The sequence below is a fragment of the Podarcis raffonei genome, chromosome 14 (assembly GCF_027172205.1).
Source record: "Podarcis raffonei isolate rPodRaf1 chromosome 14, rPodRaf1.pri, whole genome shotgun sequence".
NCBI lineage: Eukaryota > Metazoa > Chordata > Lepidosauria > Squamata > Lacertidae > Podarcis > Podarcis raffonei.
Window position 1 is genome coordinate 48,821,538 of NC_070615.1, and position 16,341 is coordinate 48,837,878.

A 16,341-nucleotide genomic window follows, 5' to 3' on the forward strand; every position below is an offset into this window, starting at 1 on the left:
ACATGGACATAGACATATATACACACACACACATACACAGTGGTACTTCGGGTTAAGAACTTAATTCATTCTGGAGGTCCGTGCTTAACTTGAAACTGTTCTTAACCTGAAGCATCACTTTAGCTAATGGGGCCTCCCGCTGCTGCATGATTTCTGTTCTCACCCTGAAGCAAAGTTCTTACCCCGAGGTACTATTTCTGGGTTAGCGGAGTCTGTAACCTGAAGCGTCTGTAACTTGAAGCGTCTGTTACCCGAGGAACCACTGTATATAATTAAACGGCCATGGCTTCCCCAGCAAAGAATTATGGGAGTTGTAGTTTGTTAAGGATGCTGAGTTTCCCCGCTATTCCCTTCCCAGAGCTACAATTCCTTGAGCTTCCTAGGAAAAGGGAACGACTTTCTGCCATTCAGAGCACTGTAGTTTGGTAAGGGGATATGGGGTTGCTGGACCAGATGAGCCCTGGGCCCGATCCAGGAGGCTCTTCTTTTTGTCCTCATTACACTCACCAATGTTTTCGGGGTTGAATGCGGCAACAACGAGCAAAAGAGGCCAAGCTTTCCAGTAGAGAGTAGAGATGGCCAGATTGGGAGGCTGGTACCTTCAAAGCAAACAGAAACAATCATATTGCATTGCTGTAGTTTAATTTTTTTTAAAAATATTGTTTTCCTTGCCCAAAGATGCTCTAGACCAGTGTTTCCCAACTTTGGGCCTCCAGCTGTTTTTGAACTACAACCGGCCCTTTGAGGGTGACCAAACTGCTGATGCGGCCCCCGATGAATTTGAGTTTGACACCCCTGCTCTAGACATAGCTGTTCACTATTATTGCCCCCCTTATGTTTTCTGCTCACAATAAAATTAAGTTATTCTCTCTAGCCCAAGAGTTGCATGCATGCAAATGTTACCCAGGGGGCAGCTGGATGTTCTCTGGGTGGTGGTAAGTGCACAGGTTCAAGACGGCATCGATCAGTTGGATCCTCTCCACTCTCAAGACTTCAAGATCTAAAGGAAGCAGAAGTATGTCATGAGCTGTGTGTTGATGCAATTCAATTTCTTAAGACTGCAGACTCATAACTAGCGGAGTCCTAAAGGAAAATGGTGCAGATTCGATGACAGGGAAAAGGAAATTAGGTTATACAGGAGTAACAGAAAGCACAGCTAAGCTGGCCTGGGTCTGATCCGTTGCCCAGATAGGATGATGCCCATGAATGCTGCCCCGTGGAGCTTTGCAGAAAGAAAGCAGCTCAGAAAAATGAATGAGTAAGAGTGGGGAAATAGAGACAAATACATTGGGGAGACACAGGGAAGTTTATAAGTGAAAAAGTCCTTCTGCCTCGATTGGAAATCTCACCTAGACTCCATTTAGCCTCAAAGTCTGTGAGCAAACTCTGCTCTAATCTTATTTGTATCTTCTTTGCTGCCATGACACACAAAAGGGCAACTTGTGGGGGTTTTTTAAGAGACAGGATTGATTTATTTGGCAGGTGTTCATCCTGCTTTTCAACTGGAGTCCTCACACTGTTTATAGTAGAAATGCAGAAACTGCACCCTTGCTTCTCATTTCCCCCCATCGTCCTTGGCCAACGGCCGCCCTGGCTGGGTCCAGTGGGCGCTTGGGGCAGTGTGCCCAGGGGTGGTGCGAGCCGCACGGAGGGCTTCTGGAGTCTGCCTGCCTCCTCCCACTCAGCTGCCCTACAGCTGGGGGAGCAGGCAGCAGGCAGACCGTTTGGGAAGTGTGGGGCCTGCGAGCGCCAAGCCACCGCGTCTCTCCCAGGAGAGACGCATGGCTCAGGCGTGCTGCAGGCCCCACGGTGAGTGCCGCTTGGCATTTGGTACCCCTCCCAGTGGTGAAACCCAGGGCGGCCCGCACCCACCGCACCCCCCCTTCCTCCACCCCTGGCTGGGTCTGATGTGAACCGGAGTCCAACAACAGTGAACGGTTTTGTTGAGTTCGTACCTAGAACTAGACTAGAACTAGTCTGTGTGTGTGGTTTGGGAGCTGCACAGTCAGGGGGAAAACAATGCTGTCCAGAGTTGTAAAGACTGCGGAGAGAACACTCTTCCCACCTTGGATCAAATCTATGCTTCCAGGTGCCATAAGAAAGCTGCAGAGATAGCGCAGGATAGTGCGCACCCCAGAAATGATCTCTTTCAGCTTCTGCCTTCTGGAAGAAGGTACAGGGTTATAAAGACTAGGATGAGCCGTCTGAGAAACAGTTTCTATCCAAATGCGATTTTGGTTTTAAACGCATTGTAAGGAGTCTGTAGAGGGACGCGGGTGGCGCTGTGGGTTTAATCACAGAGCCTAGGACTTGCCGATCAGAAGGTCGGCGGTTCGAATCCCCGCGACGGGGTGAGCTCCCGTTGCTCAGTCCCTGCTCCTGCCAACCTAGCAGTTCGAAAGCACGTCAAAGTGCAAGTAGATAAACAGGCACCGCTCCGGCGGGAAGGTAAACGGCGTTTCCGTGCGCTGCTCTGGTTCGCCAGAAGCGGCTTAGTCATGCTGGCCACATGACCCGGAAGCTGTACGCCGGCTCCCTCAGCCAATAAAGCGAGATGAGCACCGCAACCCCAGAGACGGTCACGACTGGACCTAATGGTCAGGGTCCCTTTACATTTTAAGGAGTCTGTATGGAAGTATATTGTATTTTAAAATGGGGTATCAGAGTTTTTAGGGGGCTAACCAGGTTGGGATAGCAGGCTTGTTGGGTTTTGAATGTCTTATGTAGATTTTTCAATTTCGTTGACAATGACAATAAAGATTATCGTATCGTAAATGACCCTCCGGGTCCCTTCCAACTCTACAATTCTATGATTCCAGCACCTGGAGAAGCATAAGCAAAATAAAACCGGTGGGTGTGCGAAACCGAGGCTTCACTTCCAGAATCCTACCGTCTGCCTGCACAGCTGCTGCCCGTTTCACCAGATGGTCTGCAAGCTCCATGGCGTCGGCGGGGCCGAGGGGGAGATCCCGCGACAGGCCGATCACGAGGATGCGCATGAGTGTGTCTTCGAGGATCGGCACTTCAGAGCAGAGGCGGAGGTAGAAGCTGGTGGGAGGGAAGGAGGGAGAGAGAAAGAGAGAGAAAGAGTTACTGGCTTCCAAAGAGTCAGTCCACATGGGGTGCAAAGTCAAACTGATCAGCAAACCTAGCTGTCAAGTGCTGTTGCTCGAGAGTAACCAGGCAGGACTCCGACCTGTCTTTTACAGGCTTTATTTTGGTGCAAACTATTTACAGTGAAGAGTGTCATAAGTTCATGTCTGGCTCCATCGCTAGCAGAGTGGTCTGTTTTTGTACCTCCCCCAACATAAAAGTTTCATCACCCCCAGCCTTTTCTGCCCCTCCCTGCACCCCAGACTACTGCACATGATGGGTGATGGCAAAGGTGTGCCTCCCTCCTCTCCGGCTGGCTCAAGTGCAGTGTTAAGGCTCTTACTAGCATCCTCTGGTCCTTGCACCTCCTCTCCACTGGAGGTGGGGCTTTCCTCTTCCCCGGAAGAGGAACTGCTTTGCAAGATTTTTGGAGGCTCCCTGTAACACAACTGCCCTTCTATCTCTCGCCTCTGGCCGATGGCAGTTCCCTGACACTAGCCAATAATCTTTCTGCATAACAGTGACAACCTTTTCCCCTGGGCTTTTGTGGGTTTTTTAAATAAAGAAATAAAGCCAAGCCAAGCCCCCGACTTACTTGCGGTCGCTCTCGGGAGGCCAGTTGTCCCATTTGTAGTAGGTCTCTGGCTGCTCTGTGAACAGCACTTTGTGGAGGCTTAGAAAATAGGGAAAAGCGATGTGTCAGAATCAGTTGATCCAGGAAGAAAAGGGTCAAGGTTCAGGAGCCCAAGAACAGGAGGAAATGTTCCAAGACTGCACGGGAGCAGCAAAGTTGCTCCAAAGGGATTCCCTGCCTGCCCACCAAGCTTTCAAGTGGAGGGGTGACAGGTATGGTGCTGTCCACCAGGCAATGACTTTTTCCACCTGCCTTGCCCCACCGTCCAGCCCCAGGAGTCTTCATAAGGGAGCTGTTTCCAGAGGAAGAACTGTAGGGGTGAGAGACTTTGTCATCATGTGGGGGTTGGTTTCCCTGGTGCTACACCACCTCCAGCCCGAGGAACCTTCAGAAAGGAGTTAACCATACTTTTCTGTGTATAAGACTATGTTTTTTTCTTGAAAAATCATGCTAAAAAGTGGGGGTCGTCTTATACATGGGTAGTGCATAGGGCGGACGTATGATTGGTTGCTGCTGAGGCTGTGAGCGGCTATTGTGCGTGTTATTGGCTGCTGCATCAATGGGTGGCGTTGATTGGCTGACGATCTGGCAGTTGGGCGACTGATTGGCAGCTTCTATCAGCGATGGGACAAAAAAAGCTCAACAATTCAGGTCAATTCTCCGCAAAAAAATAGCTCAACTCAAGAACTCTGTGACATTTCCCCCCATTTTATTATATTTGAGTCCCCCAAAATAGGGGGCATCTTATACATGGGGGCGTCTTATACACGGAAAAGTACGGTATGTGCCTGGGCATTTTAATGAGCTGAACAGATTGAAAGATTATCAGTCATGGGGATGTGGGGAATGTGCATATGACTTGAACAGTGCTTAGTTGAATTTTGGCTGCTGTTTTGCCAGCGTTAATATTGCTTTCTAGATTACGAATGCTGTAGTCCTAAAACATGGCTATAATTGTGATACTTAGTTCATTTTGTAGTACAGTAGTTGTTTTGTTAATAGTGCCTTATAATTAAAATTGTTTCAGTGATGATTTGTAATTGTTTTACTGGCTACTTGCTAATTATTCCATGAGAGTTATGCTGTATTTGTAATGCTGTTATGTCATTGTTATTTACTGCTTGAAGCAGGGATTTCATCGTTTATAATAATAATAATATAATTATAATTTTTTATTTGTACCCGGCCCATCTGGCTGGGTTTCTCTAGCCACTCTGGGTGGCTTCCAACAAAGATTAAAAATACATCAAAATGTTTGAATGAAAATCAGCATAGAAATATACCGTATTTTTCGCCCTATAGGACGCACTTTTTCCCCTCCAAAAATGAAGGGGAAATGTGTGTGCGTCCTATGGGGCGAATGCAGGCTTTCGCTGAAGCCTGGAGAGCGAGGGGGGTCGGTGCGCACCGACCCCTCTCGCTCTCCAGGCTTCGCGGACCTCTCCGAAAGCAGTGGGAGCCCAGCGCTGGGCTTCCTCTGCTTGCGGAGAGTCGCCTGAATGCTGAAGCCTGCACGCGCTCAGCTCAGCGCGTCCAGGCTTCGCGGACCTCTCCGCAAGCAGCGGGAGCCGGCGCTGGGCTCCCACGGCTTGCAGAGAGCTGCCTGTTTGGGGGCTGGGAGCTTCCCCCGCCCCAGCCCCGAGCCTGGGGGGGAAATAATTTTTTCACCTTTATCCCCCCCCAAAAAAACCTAGGTGCGCCTTATGGGACGGTGCGTCCTATAAGGCGAAAAATACGGTAATCCATCAATCAATGTTCAGCAGCTTCCCTGTCCTTGTGGGGATTCATGGCCTGTAAGTGGGGCTGGGAGTTGTACCGCCTCTCCCTGGGAGCCAACACCATCCTCTCTGTATCCTCCAGCTGCCACACAGGTCATGCATCTGGGCCCCCCTTGTCATAAGAGCCTAAAAGGAGCCTGCTGGGTCACGCCAATGGCCCACCCAATCCAGCATGCTGTTCTTACACTGGCCAACCAGATGACTGGGGAAAACCCATACGCAGGACTCAAGCACAAGAGCAACTCTCCCCTCCTATGGTTTCCAGAAACCGGTATTCATAAGCATTGCTGCCATGAGTAGCTTTTTCCTCCGTGAAATTGCCTAATCCTCTTTTAAAGTCATCCAAGTTGGCGCCTGTCACTGCTTCCTGCATGGAGCTCCTTCCATAGCTTAATACAGTGGTGCCTCGCAAGATGAAATTAATTCGTTCCGCAAGTTTTTTCTTCTTGCGAGTTTTTCGTCTTGCGAAGCACGGTTTCCCATAGGAATGCATTGAAAATCAATTAATGCGTTCCTATGGAGACCGCTTGCCAGGCTGGCGGTGCGGAGAAGGGCTTTTCTCCCCACCGCAAGCCTTCAGGACAGGTGCGGGAACAGAGGGGAAGGCGCACAGCGCTTCTCCTGTTCCCGGGGCTTGCGGTGGGAGGAGGGTTTTTCCTCCCCACCGCCAACATTCAGAACAGCATTCTGAATGTTGGCGGTGGGAAGGAAAACCCTCCTCCCACCGCAAGTCTTCAGGACAGCCATCCAAAGGCTGGCGCGGGGAGAAGGTCTCTCCGCCCCACCGGCAGCCTTCGGAGGAGCCTTCCGAAGGCTGGCGGCCGGAGGAGGTCTCTCCGCCCCACCGCCAGCCTTCGGAGGAGGTCCGAGGACAGTGGGGAAGACGCACTGCGCTTCCCCGCTGTCCCGGAGATTTCCCTATGGGCTTTCGTCTTGCGAAGGAAGCCCATAGGGAAATTCGTTTTGCGAAGCGCCTCCAAAACGGAAAACCCTTTCGTCTAGCGGGTTTTCCGTCTTGCGAGGCGTTCGTCTTGCGGGGCACCACTGTATGTGATGAATCTTTATCTGTCCTGAATCTTCCCACAAGATCTCTGGGGCAGGGAAGGAGCAAGCTCCTATCTTGTCAGAAGATCCATGCATGTCCGTCCACCCCCTATTTCCTCTTAAGCCACTTCTGCCCTTTGGAGAAGGTGGAGTTGCGGATGTCACGCCCCCCCCGTGCGATTGGGGGGATTCCCGGCCACGCCACCTCCTGGCCAGCCAATCGGATTGCTCTGGGGGCGTGGCCTGCCCTATTTAAAGCAGGACATGGCTGGGATCTCCCTCTTTGCCGCCTGACAGCTGTTCCTGCTTTTCCCACCCTCCCGCCCTATAAGGTTTTCATTCCTTGACCTTGCTATGGACCTTGGTTGGTTGCCGTTGAGGGGCCTGGTAGGAATTTTCCCACTTGGCAAATTGGCACCAGCCACTTGGTTTTCGCCTACCTCATAGCAAATCGTCACAACTTTCTGGGTATTGGCAGTTAGGCATTGGTATAGTTCTGTAGATGGAACAGGGGAGGTAGCGCCATCACCTGCCCCGCATATTGAAGGGTAGTCCAATAAAGGATTCTGGGGTGTGTCGCCCTGTTTGAAGCCTGGGGAGGTGAGGGCCTAAGGCACACCCCCAATCGGTCACCCTGGGGGAGTTCCTAGTTGATGTGCGTCAGCAGGACTCCCCCTACTGGTGGTTAACCCTTCCCAAACTTCAAACAAACAGGCTAAAGCCGGATATAGTCAGTTAGGACCAATGCCTAAGCCAATACCGCTCCTCACCTGTAACCAATAAAGTTGTGGCCTTATTTAGCCCATTAACCTTAATAATTGTGTCATGTGTCTTTATTTCCACTGGGGGCGGGGACTCGCCACGCAATTCTGATTCACCACCATCAAGGGCCTCCTGGCTCCTAGACCAAATCCTGGTCTGAATGAGGGTGCTCAGAGGGAACCCAGGACATTTCCCCAAGAGGCCGGGTGCACCATCAACACCATCATCTCCAGCTCAGCTTCTTACCAGTGAACGTATTCTTTGGGAGCCAGTTTGGTGATGGAGGGAACCACCGTGTGCAGCCACCAAACCGCGTCCCTCTGGATGGCTGCGATCTGGTTCTGGAAGGCACGAAGGACCTCCAAGTCTGGGGAGAAGGACAGAGGCAGAGGAGGTCAGAAGTAACATCATCTGGTCCCAGGATAGCAGAGCCAGGAAGCCCTCTTGCACACAGCCATGGCGGGGAAGGGGCAAAGGCGAAAGGCAAAAGTCAGCATCTTCCCCATCTTACTTAAAACAGGTGGGTCAAGGTTCTAGGCCAGGGTGGGCAATCTGTAGCCAAAGGGGCCTCATTTCATGCACCTCTTGGCCTGATTTCAAAAGCCTTCCAGAAGTGATCAGACCTCTTGGCAAGGGAGGTCAAGTCCTTCCCTGGGCTGGGATGGAAGCAGGAAAGCAAGAGGGAGATGCAAGGGTTTGGAGGGATGGCTAGAGGGGGGAGAAGGGGCAAGAAAGAGAGAGATAAAAAGGAAACAGGGTAGTAGGAAGAGAGAAAGGGTGACCCCACCCTTTTCGGTGTGGCCTTGCCCACCACTGGTTTCAGTCCTGCCCCCCAACCAAGATGCGGCTCCAAACAGGTTACCATGGGGGAAATTGTGACTCCCAATACAAAAGCCCTGTTCTTAAGTCTAGTCAGACAGATCTGAAGGGTGGGTAGCGGCAATAAGAAAATTCATTTTATTTATATTTATTAATTGGAATTTATGTACCACCCTATACCCAGAGGTCTCAGGGTGGTTCACAGAACAAAATCAAAATGTAAAACCACAATATATATAATCAAAATAAAAACAACAAGCCAATAACACCCCCCCCAAAGAACATTTCAAAAATTAACTGGAGTTCAATTTTTTGCCTGCAAGAGTTATCCTGTTAACAATGTTCAGATGCGGATTAAGAAAGAGAGATCGTAAGGATCACATGATCCCCGGGAAACGAAAGGGATCCTTTGCTGCAGGACTGGCGTTGGAAAATACGGCTCCCAACTCTTGCAAACGAAACCACTGCTGCTGTCTGTGTAGTTTGGGCATGCAAATACTTCACCTTTAATTGATAAAAAGAGGGCAACGCTCTCAAAACAGGCTGTGAGACTGACCACGCACGGCAACAAAGCTCAGATTTATTATGACAGACATGTGATGGAATTAATAATTTTATTTATTTACGTGCTTTATTTTCACATCAGTTCTGAGCAGCGTCTCCAGAGCAGGCCCACAGACCCTACATGTCTGCCCAGCTCCCTCTTCCTCGCCCTGTTGTTAGAGACTAAGCCAGCTGGTGCAACCCACTTACTCTTCTTCTCTCCTTTGTCCCACGCAAGACCAGCTTCCTTCACCTGGGCAGTGATGCTGAGCATCATGGAGACGGCCAGCAGGTCTGTGATGTGGATGACAAAGCGGTCCTGCCAGGGGTAAGAAGGGAGGATGGTGATTATGGGGTGGGGGGTCGCCGGGAGGCAGGACAGGCCCCCCCAGGCAAACAACACATGTGCCAGCCCATCTCTCCCTTCTGCGTGGCGCTTGGGAGATCCATCAGTCTTCTTCCCCGACGTGCTTCCATGACATGTCTTGGGACGTGAGCACACATTGCCTTAGCAGAGTCAACAGCAGCAGAGCTGGACTCGAGGTGTGAGTACTAAGCTACTTCTATTATACACAAATCAGGACAAAGGAAAACATGGTTCCTCTCTCTCTTCTTACCCGGAGAGAGGGGGATAGAAAAATACAACAACAGAACGGAACAGTGTACATCAGGGGTCGGCAAAGTTTTTGTGGCTTGGGCTGCCGGTTCACGGTCCCGCAGATGCCGTGGTGGGCCAGAGTGTGTGTGCGCGCACGCATGCACAAATGCTATTTCCGGAGCTCCTTCCAGCGCGGAGGAGGCATGCGCAGCTTCCCATTGGTTTCATCCCGCTGCCCTGCAGAGACTTCACAGGCTACCCCAGAAGCCAGAACAGTTAGAGGGAGCACTGCGCAGCGCTCCCCCTAGCTGTTCTAGCTTCTGACTTAGCGGCACGAAGCCTCCACAGGGCAGCTGGGAGCCTTCATCCCGCTGCCCTGCGGAGGCTTCGCACGGTTATCCCTGGCTTTTGCGGGAGGTGCGTCTTGTGGTCTGGTGCGTCTAATAGAACAAAAAATACGGTGAACATCACAGGAAATTTATAGGACGTAGAACTTCTTTTACAGAAATAAGATTCATTAAAGCTGATAATACGAATGGAAGTCAAAAGCTCTGTAGCTGTGGATAAGGGATTAAGAACAAGACTGAATGTACCGTATTTTTCGCCCTATAGGGTGCACCGGCCCATAGGACGCACCTAGTTTTCGAGGGGGGGAAATAAAGAAAAAAAGCCCGAGCTTCCCCCGACCCCAGCCCCCAGAACAGGCTGCTATCCACAAGCCTTCCCCCACCAGCCCCGACAAACTCTGGGAGTATTCCCCACCTCCCGCAGAAGCCACGCGCTCTTTAAAGGGGCTGCGCGGCTTCTATTGGCTCTTCTAACTTGGGGATGGCTGCGCGCAAAGGAAGGCTGTTCCCAAGCCAGAACAGCGAGACGGAGGGATCTGTCTAGCTCTTCTAGCTTGGGGACGGCTGTGCGCAAAGCCTCTGCAGGGCAGGGGTGCCTTCACCCCGCTGTCCTCCAGAGGCTAGCAAGGCTGTTCCCAAGCCAGAATTCCCCCACCTCCCGCAAAACTGGCAGAAGCCGTGCAAACCCTTTGTTTTTTGTTTTTTTAAATATTTTTATTAAACAGTTTTTATAGCCACACAAACAAAACATAACAACAACACATACATAAACAAACAATAACAGAAACAAAACAAAAAAAAAACAAGTATCATTTCATATCCTAATTTCTTAAACCTTTCTTCCTCGACTTCCTCATGCCTCCCTTTTCTGTATTCCAAATTCTAATCAATTACTCAGCAAATCTTCCCTTATTTTACTTTAAATTTAAGCTAATCTTCCTTATTCTCCTTGTCTTAACCATTGCTAATAGTAACCATTTACTTTCCAGTCCAACATCATTCTAACTTTCATTAATTTTGTAGTATTTCTTTAGATAGTCCTTAAACTTTTTCCATTCTTCTTCCGCTGCTTCTCTTCCCTGGTTTCGGATTCTGCTCGTCATTTCTGCCAAGCCCATGTAGTCCATCACCTTCATCTGCCATTCTTCCAGTGTGGGTAGATCCTGTGTCTTCCAGTACTTTGCAATGAGTATTCTAGCTGCTGTTGTAGCATACATAAAGAAAGTTATATCCGTCTTTAACACCCCTTGGCCGACAATGCCCAAGAGAAAGGCCTCTGGTTTCTTAGTGAAGGTATATTTAAATACCTTTTTAAGTTCATTATAGATCATTTCCCAGAATGCCTTAATCTTCGGGCACGTCCACCAAAGGTGAAAAAATGTACCTTCCTTTTCTTTACATTTCCAACATTTATTATCAGGCAAATGGTAAATCTTTGCAAGCTTGACTGGGGTTATGTACCACCTATAAATCATTTTCATAATATTTTCTCTTAAGGCATTACATGCCGTGAATTTCATCCCGGTGGTCCACAACTTCTCCCAGTCAGCAAACAAAATATTATGACCAATGTCCTGAGCCCATTTAATCATAGTTGATTTAACCGTTTCATCTTGTGTATTCCATTTCAGCAGCAAATTGTACATTTTTGACAGATTCTTAGTACTGGATTCTAACAATTCAGTCTCCAATTTTGATTTTTCCACCTGGAAGCCAATTTTACTGTCCAATTTAAACACTTCATTTATTTGGTGATAGTGCAACCAATCTCTCACCTTCTCTTTTAATTTCTCAAAACTCTGCAATCTCAGTTTGTCCCCTTCCTTTTCCAGAATTTCCCAATATCTTGGCCACTTCGACTCCATATTTAACTTTTTAACTGCCTTAGCTTCCATTGGCGACAGCCACCTTGGGGTTTTGTTTTCCAGCAAATCTTTATATCTGACCCAAACGTTTAATAGTGCTTTTCTGACAATATGGTTTTTAAAACTTTTATGTGCTTTAACCTTGTCATACCACAAATATGCATGCCACCCAAAAATATTGTTAAAACCTTCCAAATCCAAAATGTCTGTGTTTTCAAGAAGCAGCCAATCTTTTAACCAGCAGAAAGCTGCCGCTTCATAGTACAGTTTAAAGTCTGGCAGGGCAAACCCCCCTCTTTCCTTTGAATCCGTTAATATCTTAAATTTAATTCTGGGCTTCTTGCCCTGCCAGACAAATTTAGATATATCTTTCTGCCACTTCTTGAAACAGTCCATTTTATCCATTATTTGTAATGCTTGGAACAAGAACAACATTCTTGGCAATACATTCATTTTTATAACTGCAATTCGACCTAACAAGGAAAGCTTCAAGTTTGACCAAATCTCCAAATCTTTTTTCACTTCTGTCCAAGTTTTTTCATAATTGTCTTTAAATAGGTTCACATTCTTAGCTGTCATATTTATACCCAGGTATTTCACTTTTTTAACCACAGTCAACCCCGTCTCATTCTGAAACCTTTCTTTTTCAACCTGTGTTAAATTTTTCTCCAATACCTTAGTCTTTAACTTATTCAATTTAAATCCTGCCATTTGACCAAACTCTTGAATTATTTCCAAAACTCTTTTCGTACTAGCTTCTGGCTCTTGTAATGTAAGTACTAGGTCATCTGCAAATGCTCTCAATTTGTATTGTTTAGCTCCGACCTGAATCCCTTTAACCAGCTGGTCCCTCCTGATCATATTAAGCAAAACCTCCAGGACCGATATAAAAAGTAGTGGGGAGATAGGACACCCCTGACGTGTCCCTTTTTCAATCTTGAACCCTTCTGTAACCACATTATTTACAATTAATTTTGCTTTCTGTTCAGAGTATATTGCACCTATACCGTTTTCAAACCCTTGGCCTACCCCCATCCCCCGGAGGTTCTTCAACATGAAACTCCAAGATATATTGTCAAAGGCTTTCTCAGCGTCCACAAATATCAAAACCGCCTTGGTATTTATGTTCACTTCCAGCTTCTCCAAAATGTCAATTATATTCCTTACGTTGTCCGACAAATGCCTTTTCGGGAGAAAGCCCGCTTGGTCCCCATGAATCTCCTCCATCAAAACTCTTTTCAGTCTCTTTGCTAAAATATCAGCAAAGATTTTGTAATCCACATTTAGTAGCGAGATGGGTCGGTAGTTCTTAAGTTGGGTCTTTTCAGTCTCTGTCTTTGGTATAAGTGTAATGTAGGCCTCCCTCCACGTATCGGGTGCCTTCCTCCCCTCCATGATCTCGTTGCAGACTTCCTTCAAAGGTTGTATCAACCCTTCCTTCAAAACTTTGTAGTATTTGGAAGTCAGTCCATCAGGTCCAGGTGATTTGCCCAACGTCATGCTTTGAATGGCATCTTCTATTTCCTGTGCTGATATCTCCTGGTTCAAAATTATCTTACTTTCCTGCGAAATCTTTTTCAGCCCATTTTTCTCGAGGAATTGTTGTGTGTCCATTTCTTTCTGCGGCCCTTGTGTATACAGTTGTCTAAAGTAGCTCTGGAAACAGTTCCTAATTTCCACTGGGTTACATATGTTCTTTCCTTCCACTTCTAAGTTTGTTACCGTGTTGAGTTTTTGTCTCTTCTTTATTTGCCAAGCCAATAACTTGCCACATTTATCTGCAGATTCAAAAGTCTTTTGTCTCATTTGTTTAATTTTCCATTCTATTTCTTGATTCATCAGTTCCATATATTGTGTTTGATACAATTTAATTTCTCTTAAAATCTCTTGCGATTTTGGCTTCAATCTTAGTTTCCTTTCCCCTTCTTTTATCTTTTCCAAGATTTTCTCTTTCCTCTCATTTTGCTTTCTTTTCTTTAATGAATTTTGTTGTATCAAAAACCCTCTCATCACGGCTTTACTTGCGTCCCATACTATTCTTTTTTCTACTTTAGTCCTTAGGTTGATTTCAAAATAATCTTTCAAAGTTTTTTGGGCCTTCTTGCAAATCTCCTCGTCTCTAAATAAGGTGTCATTCATTCTCCATCTGAAGGAGCCAGTTGTTGTTTGCTTCATCACCATCTTTACTGCGTTATGGTCGGAGAAGGTTTTTGGGCAGATTTCCACTTTCTTTATGTTCGACGCCATACTGCTAGTCACCCAAATTTGGTCAATCCGTGTCCATGTCATTTTGGCTTCAGAAAAGAAGGTTCCCTCTCTTTCTAATGGGTGTTTTGTTCTCCAAATGTCAATCAAGTCCATATTGTCAGTCATTTCAAAAAAAGTTTTTGGTAGTCTTCCATCTTTTGTAACTACCTGTCTTTGTGCTTTGTCCATATTTGTTGAAACTACTCCATTCATGTCCCCCATCATAATTAAATTGTAATCCATATATTCCATCAAAGTCTCATGCAACTTCCTAAAAAATTCTGCTTTCCCTTCATTTGGTGCATAGATTCCCACTATCAAAAGTTTTTCTCCTTGAAATTGAATTTCAATTGCCAAATATCTTCCTTGGTCATCTTTAAAAATTTGTTTCAGTTGCAAATTTTCCTTTGCATAGATCACCACTCCTCTCTTTTTTACTCTGTCTGAAGATATAAATTCTTGTCCCAATCTCTTATTTATTAATAATTTTCTATGTGCTCTTGTCACATGAGTCTCTTGTAAACAAATCAAGTCCAATTGGTCTTTCTTTAAAGCATGAAATATATTTTTTCTTTTTCTGGGATTATTCAAACCGTTACAATTCCAGGTTAGAAGTTGCAAGGTCATGATGGGGTTATTTACTTCCTCCTACAGCTCCCAGTTGTTGTTCGTCTTTTGTCGGTGGTTCCGTGTCCGTATCTAGTGGTCCCTTACTTGAAGGGTGTCCTTGTCCTGGAAACGTCTCTTTCTGTAGGTCTTCTTCGTGTTCTCCCAAGAACTTGTCTTTATCACTCACTGTCTTTATTCTTCTTTTCTTCCCCTTGTATTTAAAAGACAAGCCTTGGGGAAACTCCCACCTGAATAGTATGTAGTTCCTTTTCAGCAGTGTCACCAAGTCCTTGTAAGGTCCTCTTGCATCCAAAATACTTTTAGGAATGTCTTTAAAAATCTCAATGTGAAAATCTTCAATTCGAAGGGTTGTTTGATAGTGCAGGTTCAGTATTTTGTCTCTCTCCTCCTTTGATCTTAAAGTTATCAAGCAATCTCTGGGTCTGTTCTTCCTCTGCCTTATTCCCAGTCTAAATGCACTCTCTATCTTAAATTCTTCCTTATTCAGCTCCTGCTTCCAAAAGTCAGAAAATTCTTTTGTCAAATAATCCACCAAGTTGTCTCCTTCCTTTTCCGGCACAAGTCTGATCCTTAAATTTTTCTCCTTGCGTTGCATATCCTGCATAGAGAGTGCCAGCTCATACTCATCCAATTTCCTGTACACCGGTGGAAATTTTTCCTCAGCAGCAGTTGCGATTTCCTTAGCTTCCTCAGCTATCTTTCGTGTTGTGGAAGAATCTTCCAGTAATTTCCCAATTGCTTCTGCATTAGAGTTCACTTTGTTCCCGAGGTCAGTTATACTTTTGGTATTTAAATCAATTTTCCCAGAGATTTCTTCAATTTTCTTATTTGTTTCAGCACCTTGCTTCTTTAGTTCCTCCAAAGAGTCATTTATTTTCCCCAATGCCTTTGCAAATGCTTCTTCTGAAGACATTATTTTCACTTTTGCCTTTGTGACAGCTGCAGTTCCGGAAGCCCCAGATACAGAGGCCCTTCTTTGCATAGAAAGATCGACTTTGTATTGTCTACCGGATCTCAAAGTTGTTTCTTGTAAGTCCTCTTTCTGTTTACCATCTGCCATAACAAAGTCTTTCACTCAAAGTCATTCCCACACTCTTAAGCTGTCAAAAAAAAAAATTCTCAGGTTTTAAACTCCACTTGTTGCTGAAACTATTCACAAGTCCTCTAGAGGGCATAAGTTCAGTTCTTTAGCTTCAATTTGTTCCCACACCTTCCAAAAAACAAAAGCCCTCCTAGTCCCTTTCAGTTATTCTTTTTTCTTTGTAAAAGATCCAAATCAATAGTATCCTGCAGATAACTTACTGTGCAACAGAATAAGATGTTTCAAGTTGAGAGTAACCAAAGTCAGTATTACAGTTACTTTTTAACCTTCTTGTAACGACAGTCCTTAGCCGGTTCCTTTTCTCCGGCAGTCCGACCCCCAGGTAAAGGAGCAGCAGTAAATAGTTCAATCTCTTTTAAAACAAGCAGGAAATCACTTTAAAGTCTTCTTCCCCCCCCCTCCTGCCTTCGGGGGAGGGAGTTCTTTGCTTGGTGGTGGATTTCTTAGTTCGCAAATCTCTCCTGTCAGAAAGTTACAGCTTAAATGCCTTTCGCTTTGGTCTTGCTACAGAACGGAAAGCAGACTTCCTTTTTGATGCTTATCCGTCTCGGTGCCCAATTTCTTAAATTTTGACGTCCAATTATTTTTTAAAGCTCAATCCTACTCACAGAAAGTTGCTCTTTTTGATCCAAATTCACCGGAAGAAGTCAGCGCTCTCCGCTAATGGCGACGCGGCTTCGCTTCGCAGGCTGGGTGAAAGCAACTCTCAGCACCGCTCCATACACCCTCCGCTGATCCGTAGCCTTTAAAAAGGCTATTTCACAACGTCGGGGGGGCGCAAAGGTGCCCGCCGAGTCTCCAGTTCACAGGCTACGCGCCTGTGATTTTTTGAGGGTCCTCGCTCCGCCGTGGCTGCAGGACCCGAACCTACGAAGCAGA

The 16,341-nt window shown here is 46.5% G+C and overlaps 1 protein-coding gene across 1 annotated transcript in view; it reads right to left on the bottom strand.

Annotated features, from left to right (window-relative positions):
* The window catches only part of INTS1 (integrator complex subunit 1), an 86,694-nt gene that overhangs the window by 58,555 nt on the left and 11,798 nt on the right, over nt 1-16,341 (bottom strand). The window contains exons 11-16 of the mRNA XM_053365527.1: nt 8,884-8,992; nt 7,558-7,678; nt 3,689-3,766; nt 2,891-3,048; nt 904-1,000; nt 508-599 (exon numbers count right to left, since the gene is read on the bottom strand). Of these exons, the coding sequence (XP_053221502.1) occupies nt 508-599; nt 904-1,000; nt 2,891-3,048; nt 3,689-3,766; nt 7,558-7,678; nt 8,884-8,992 (655 nt within the window). The remainder of the gene's footprint in view (nt 1-507; nt 600-903; nt 1,001-2,890; nt 3,049-3,688; nt 3,767-7,557; nt 7,679-8,883; nt 8,993-16,341) is intronic.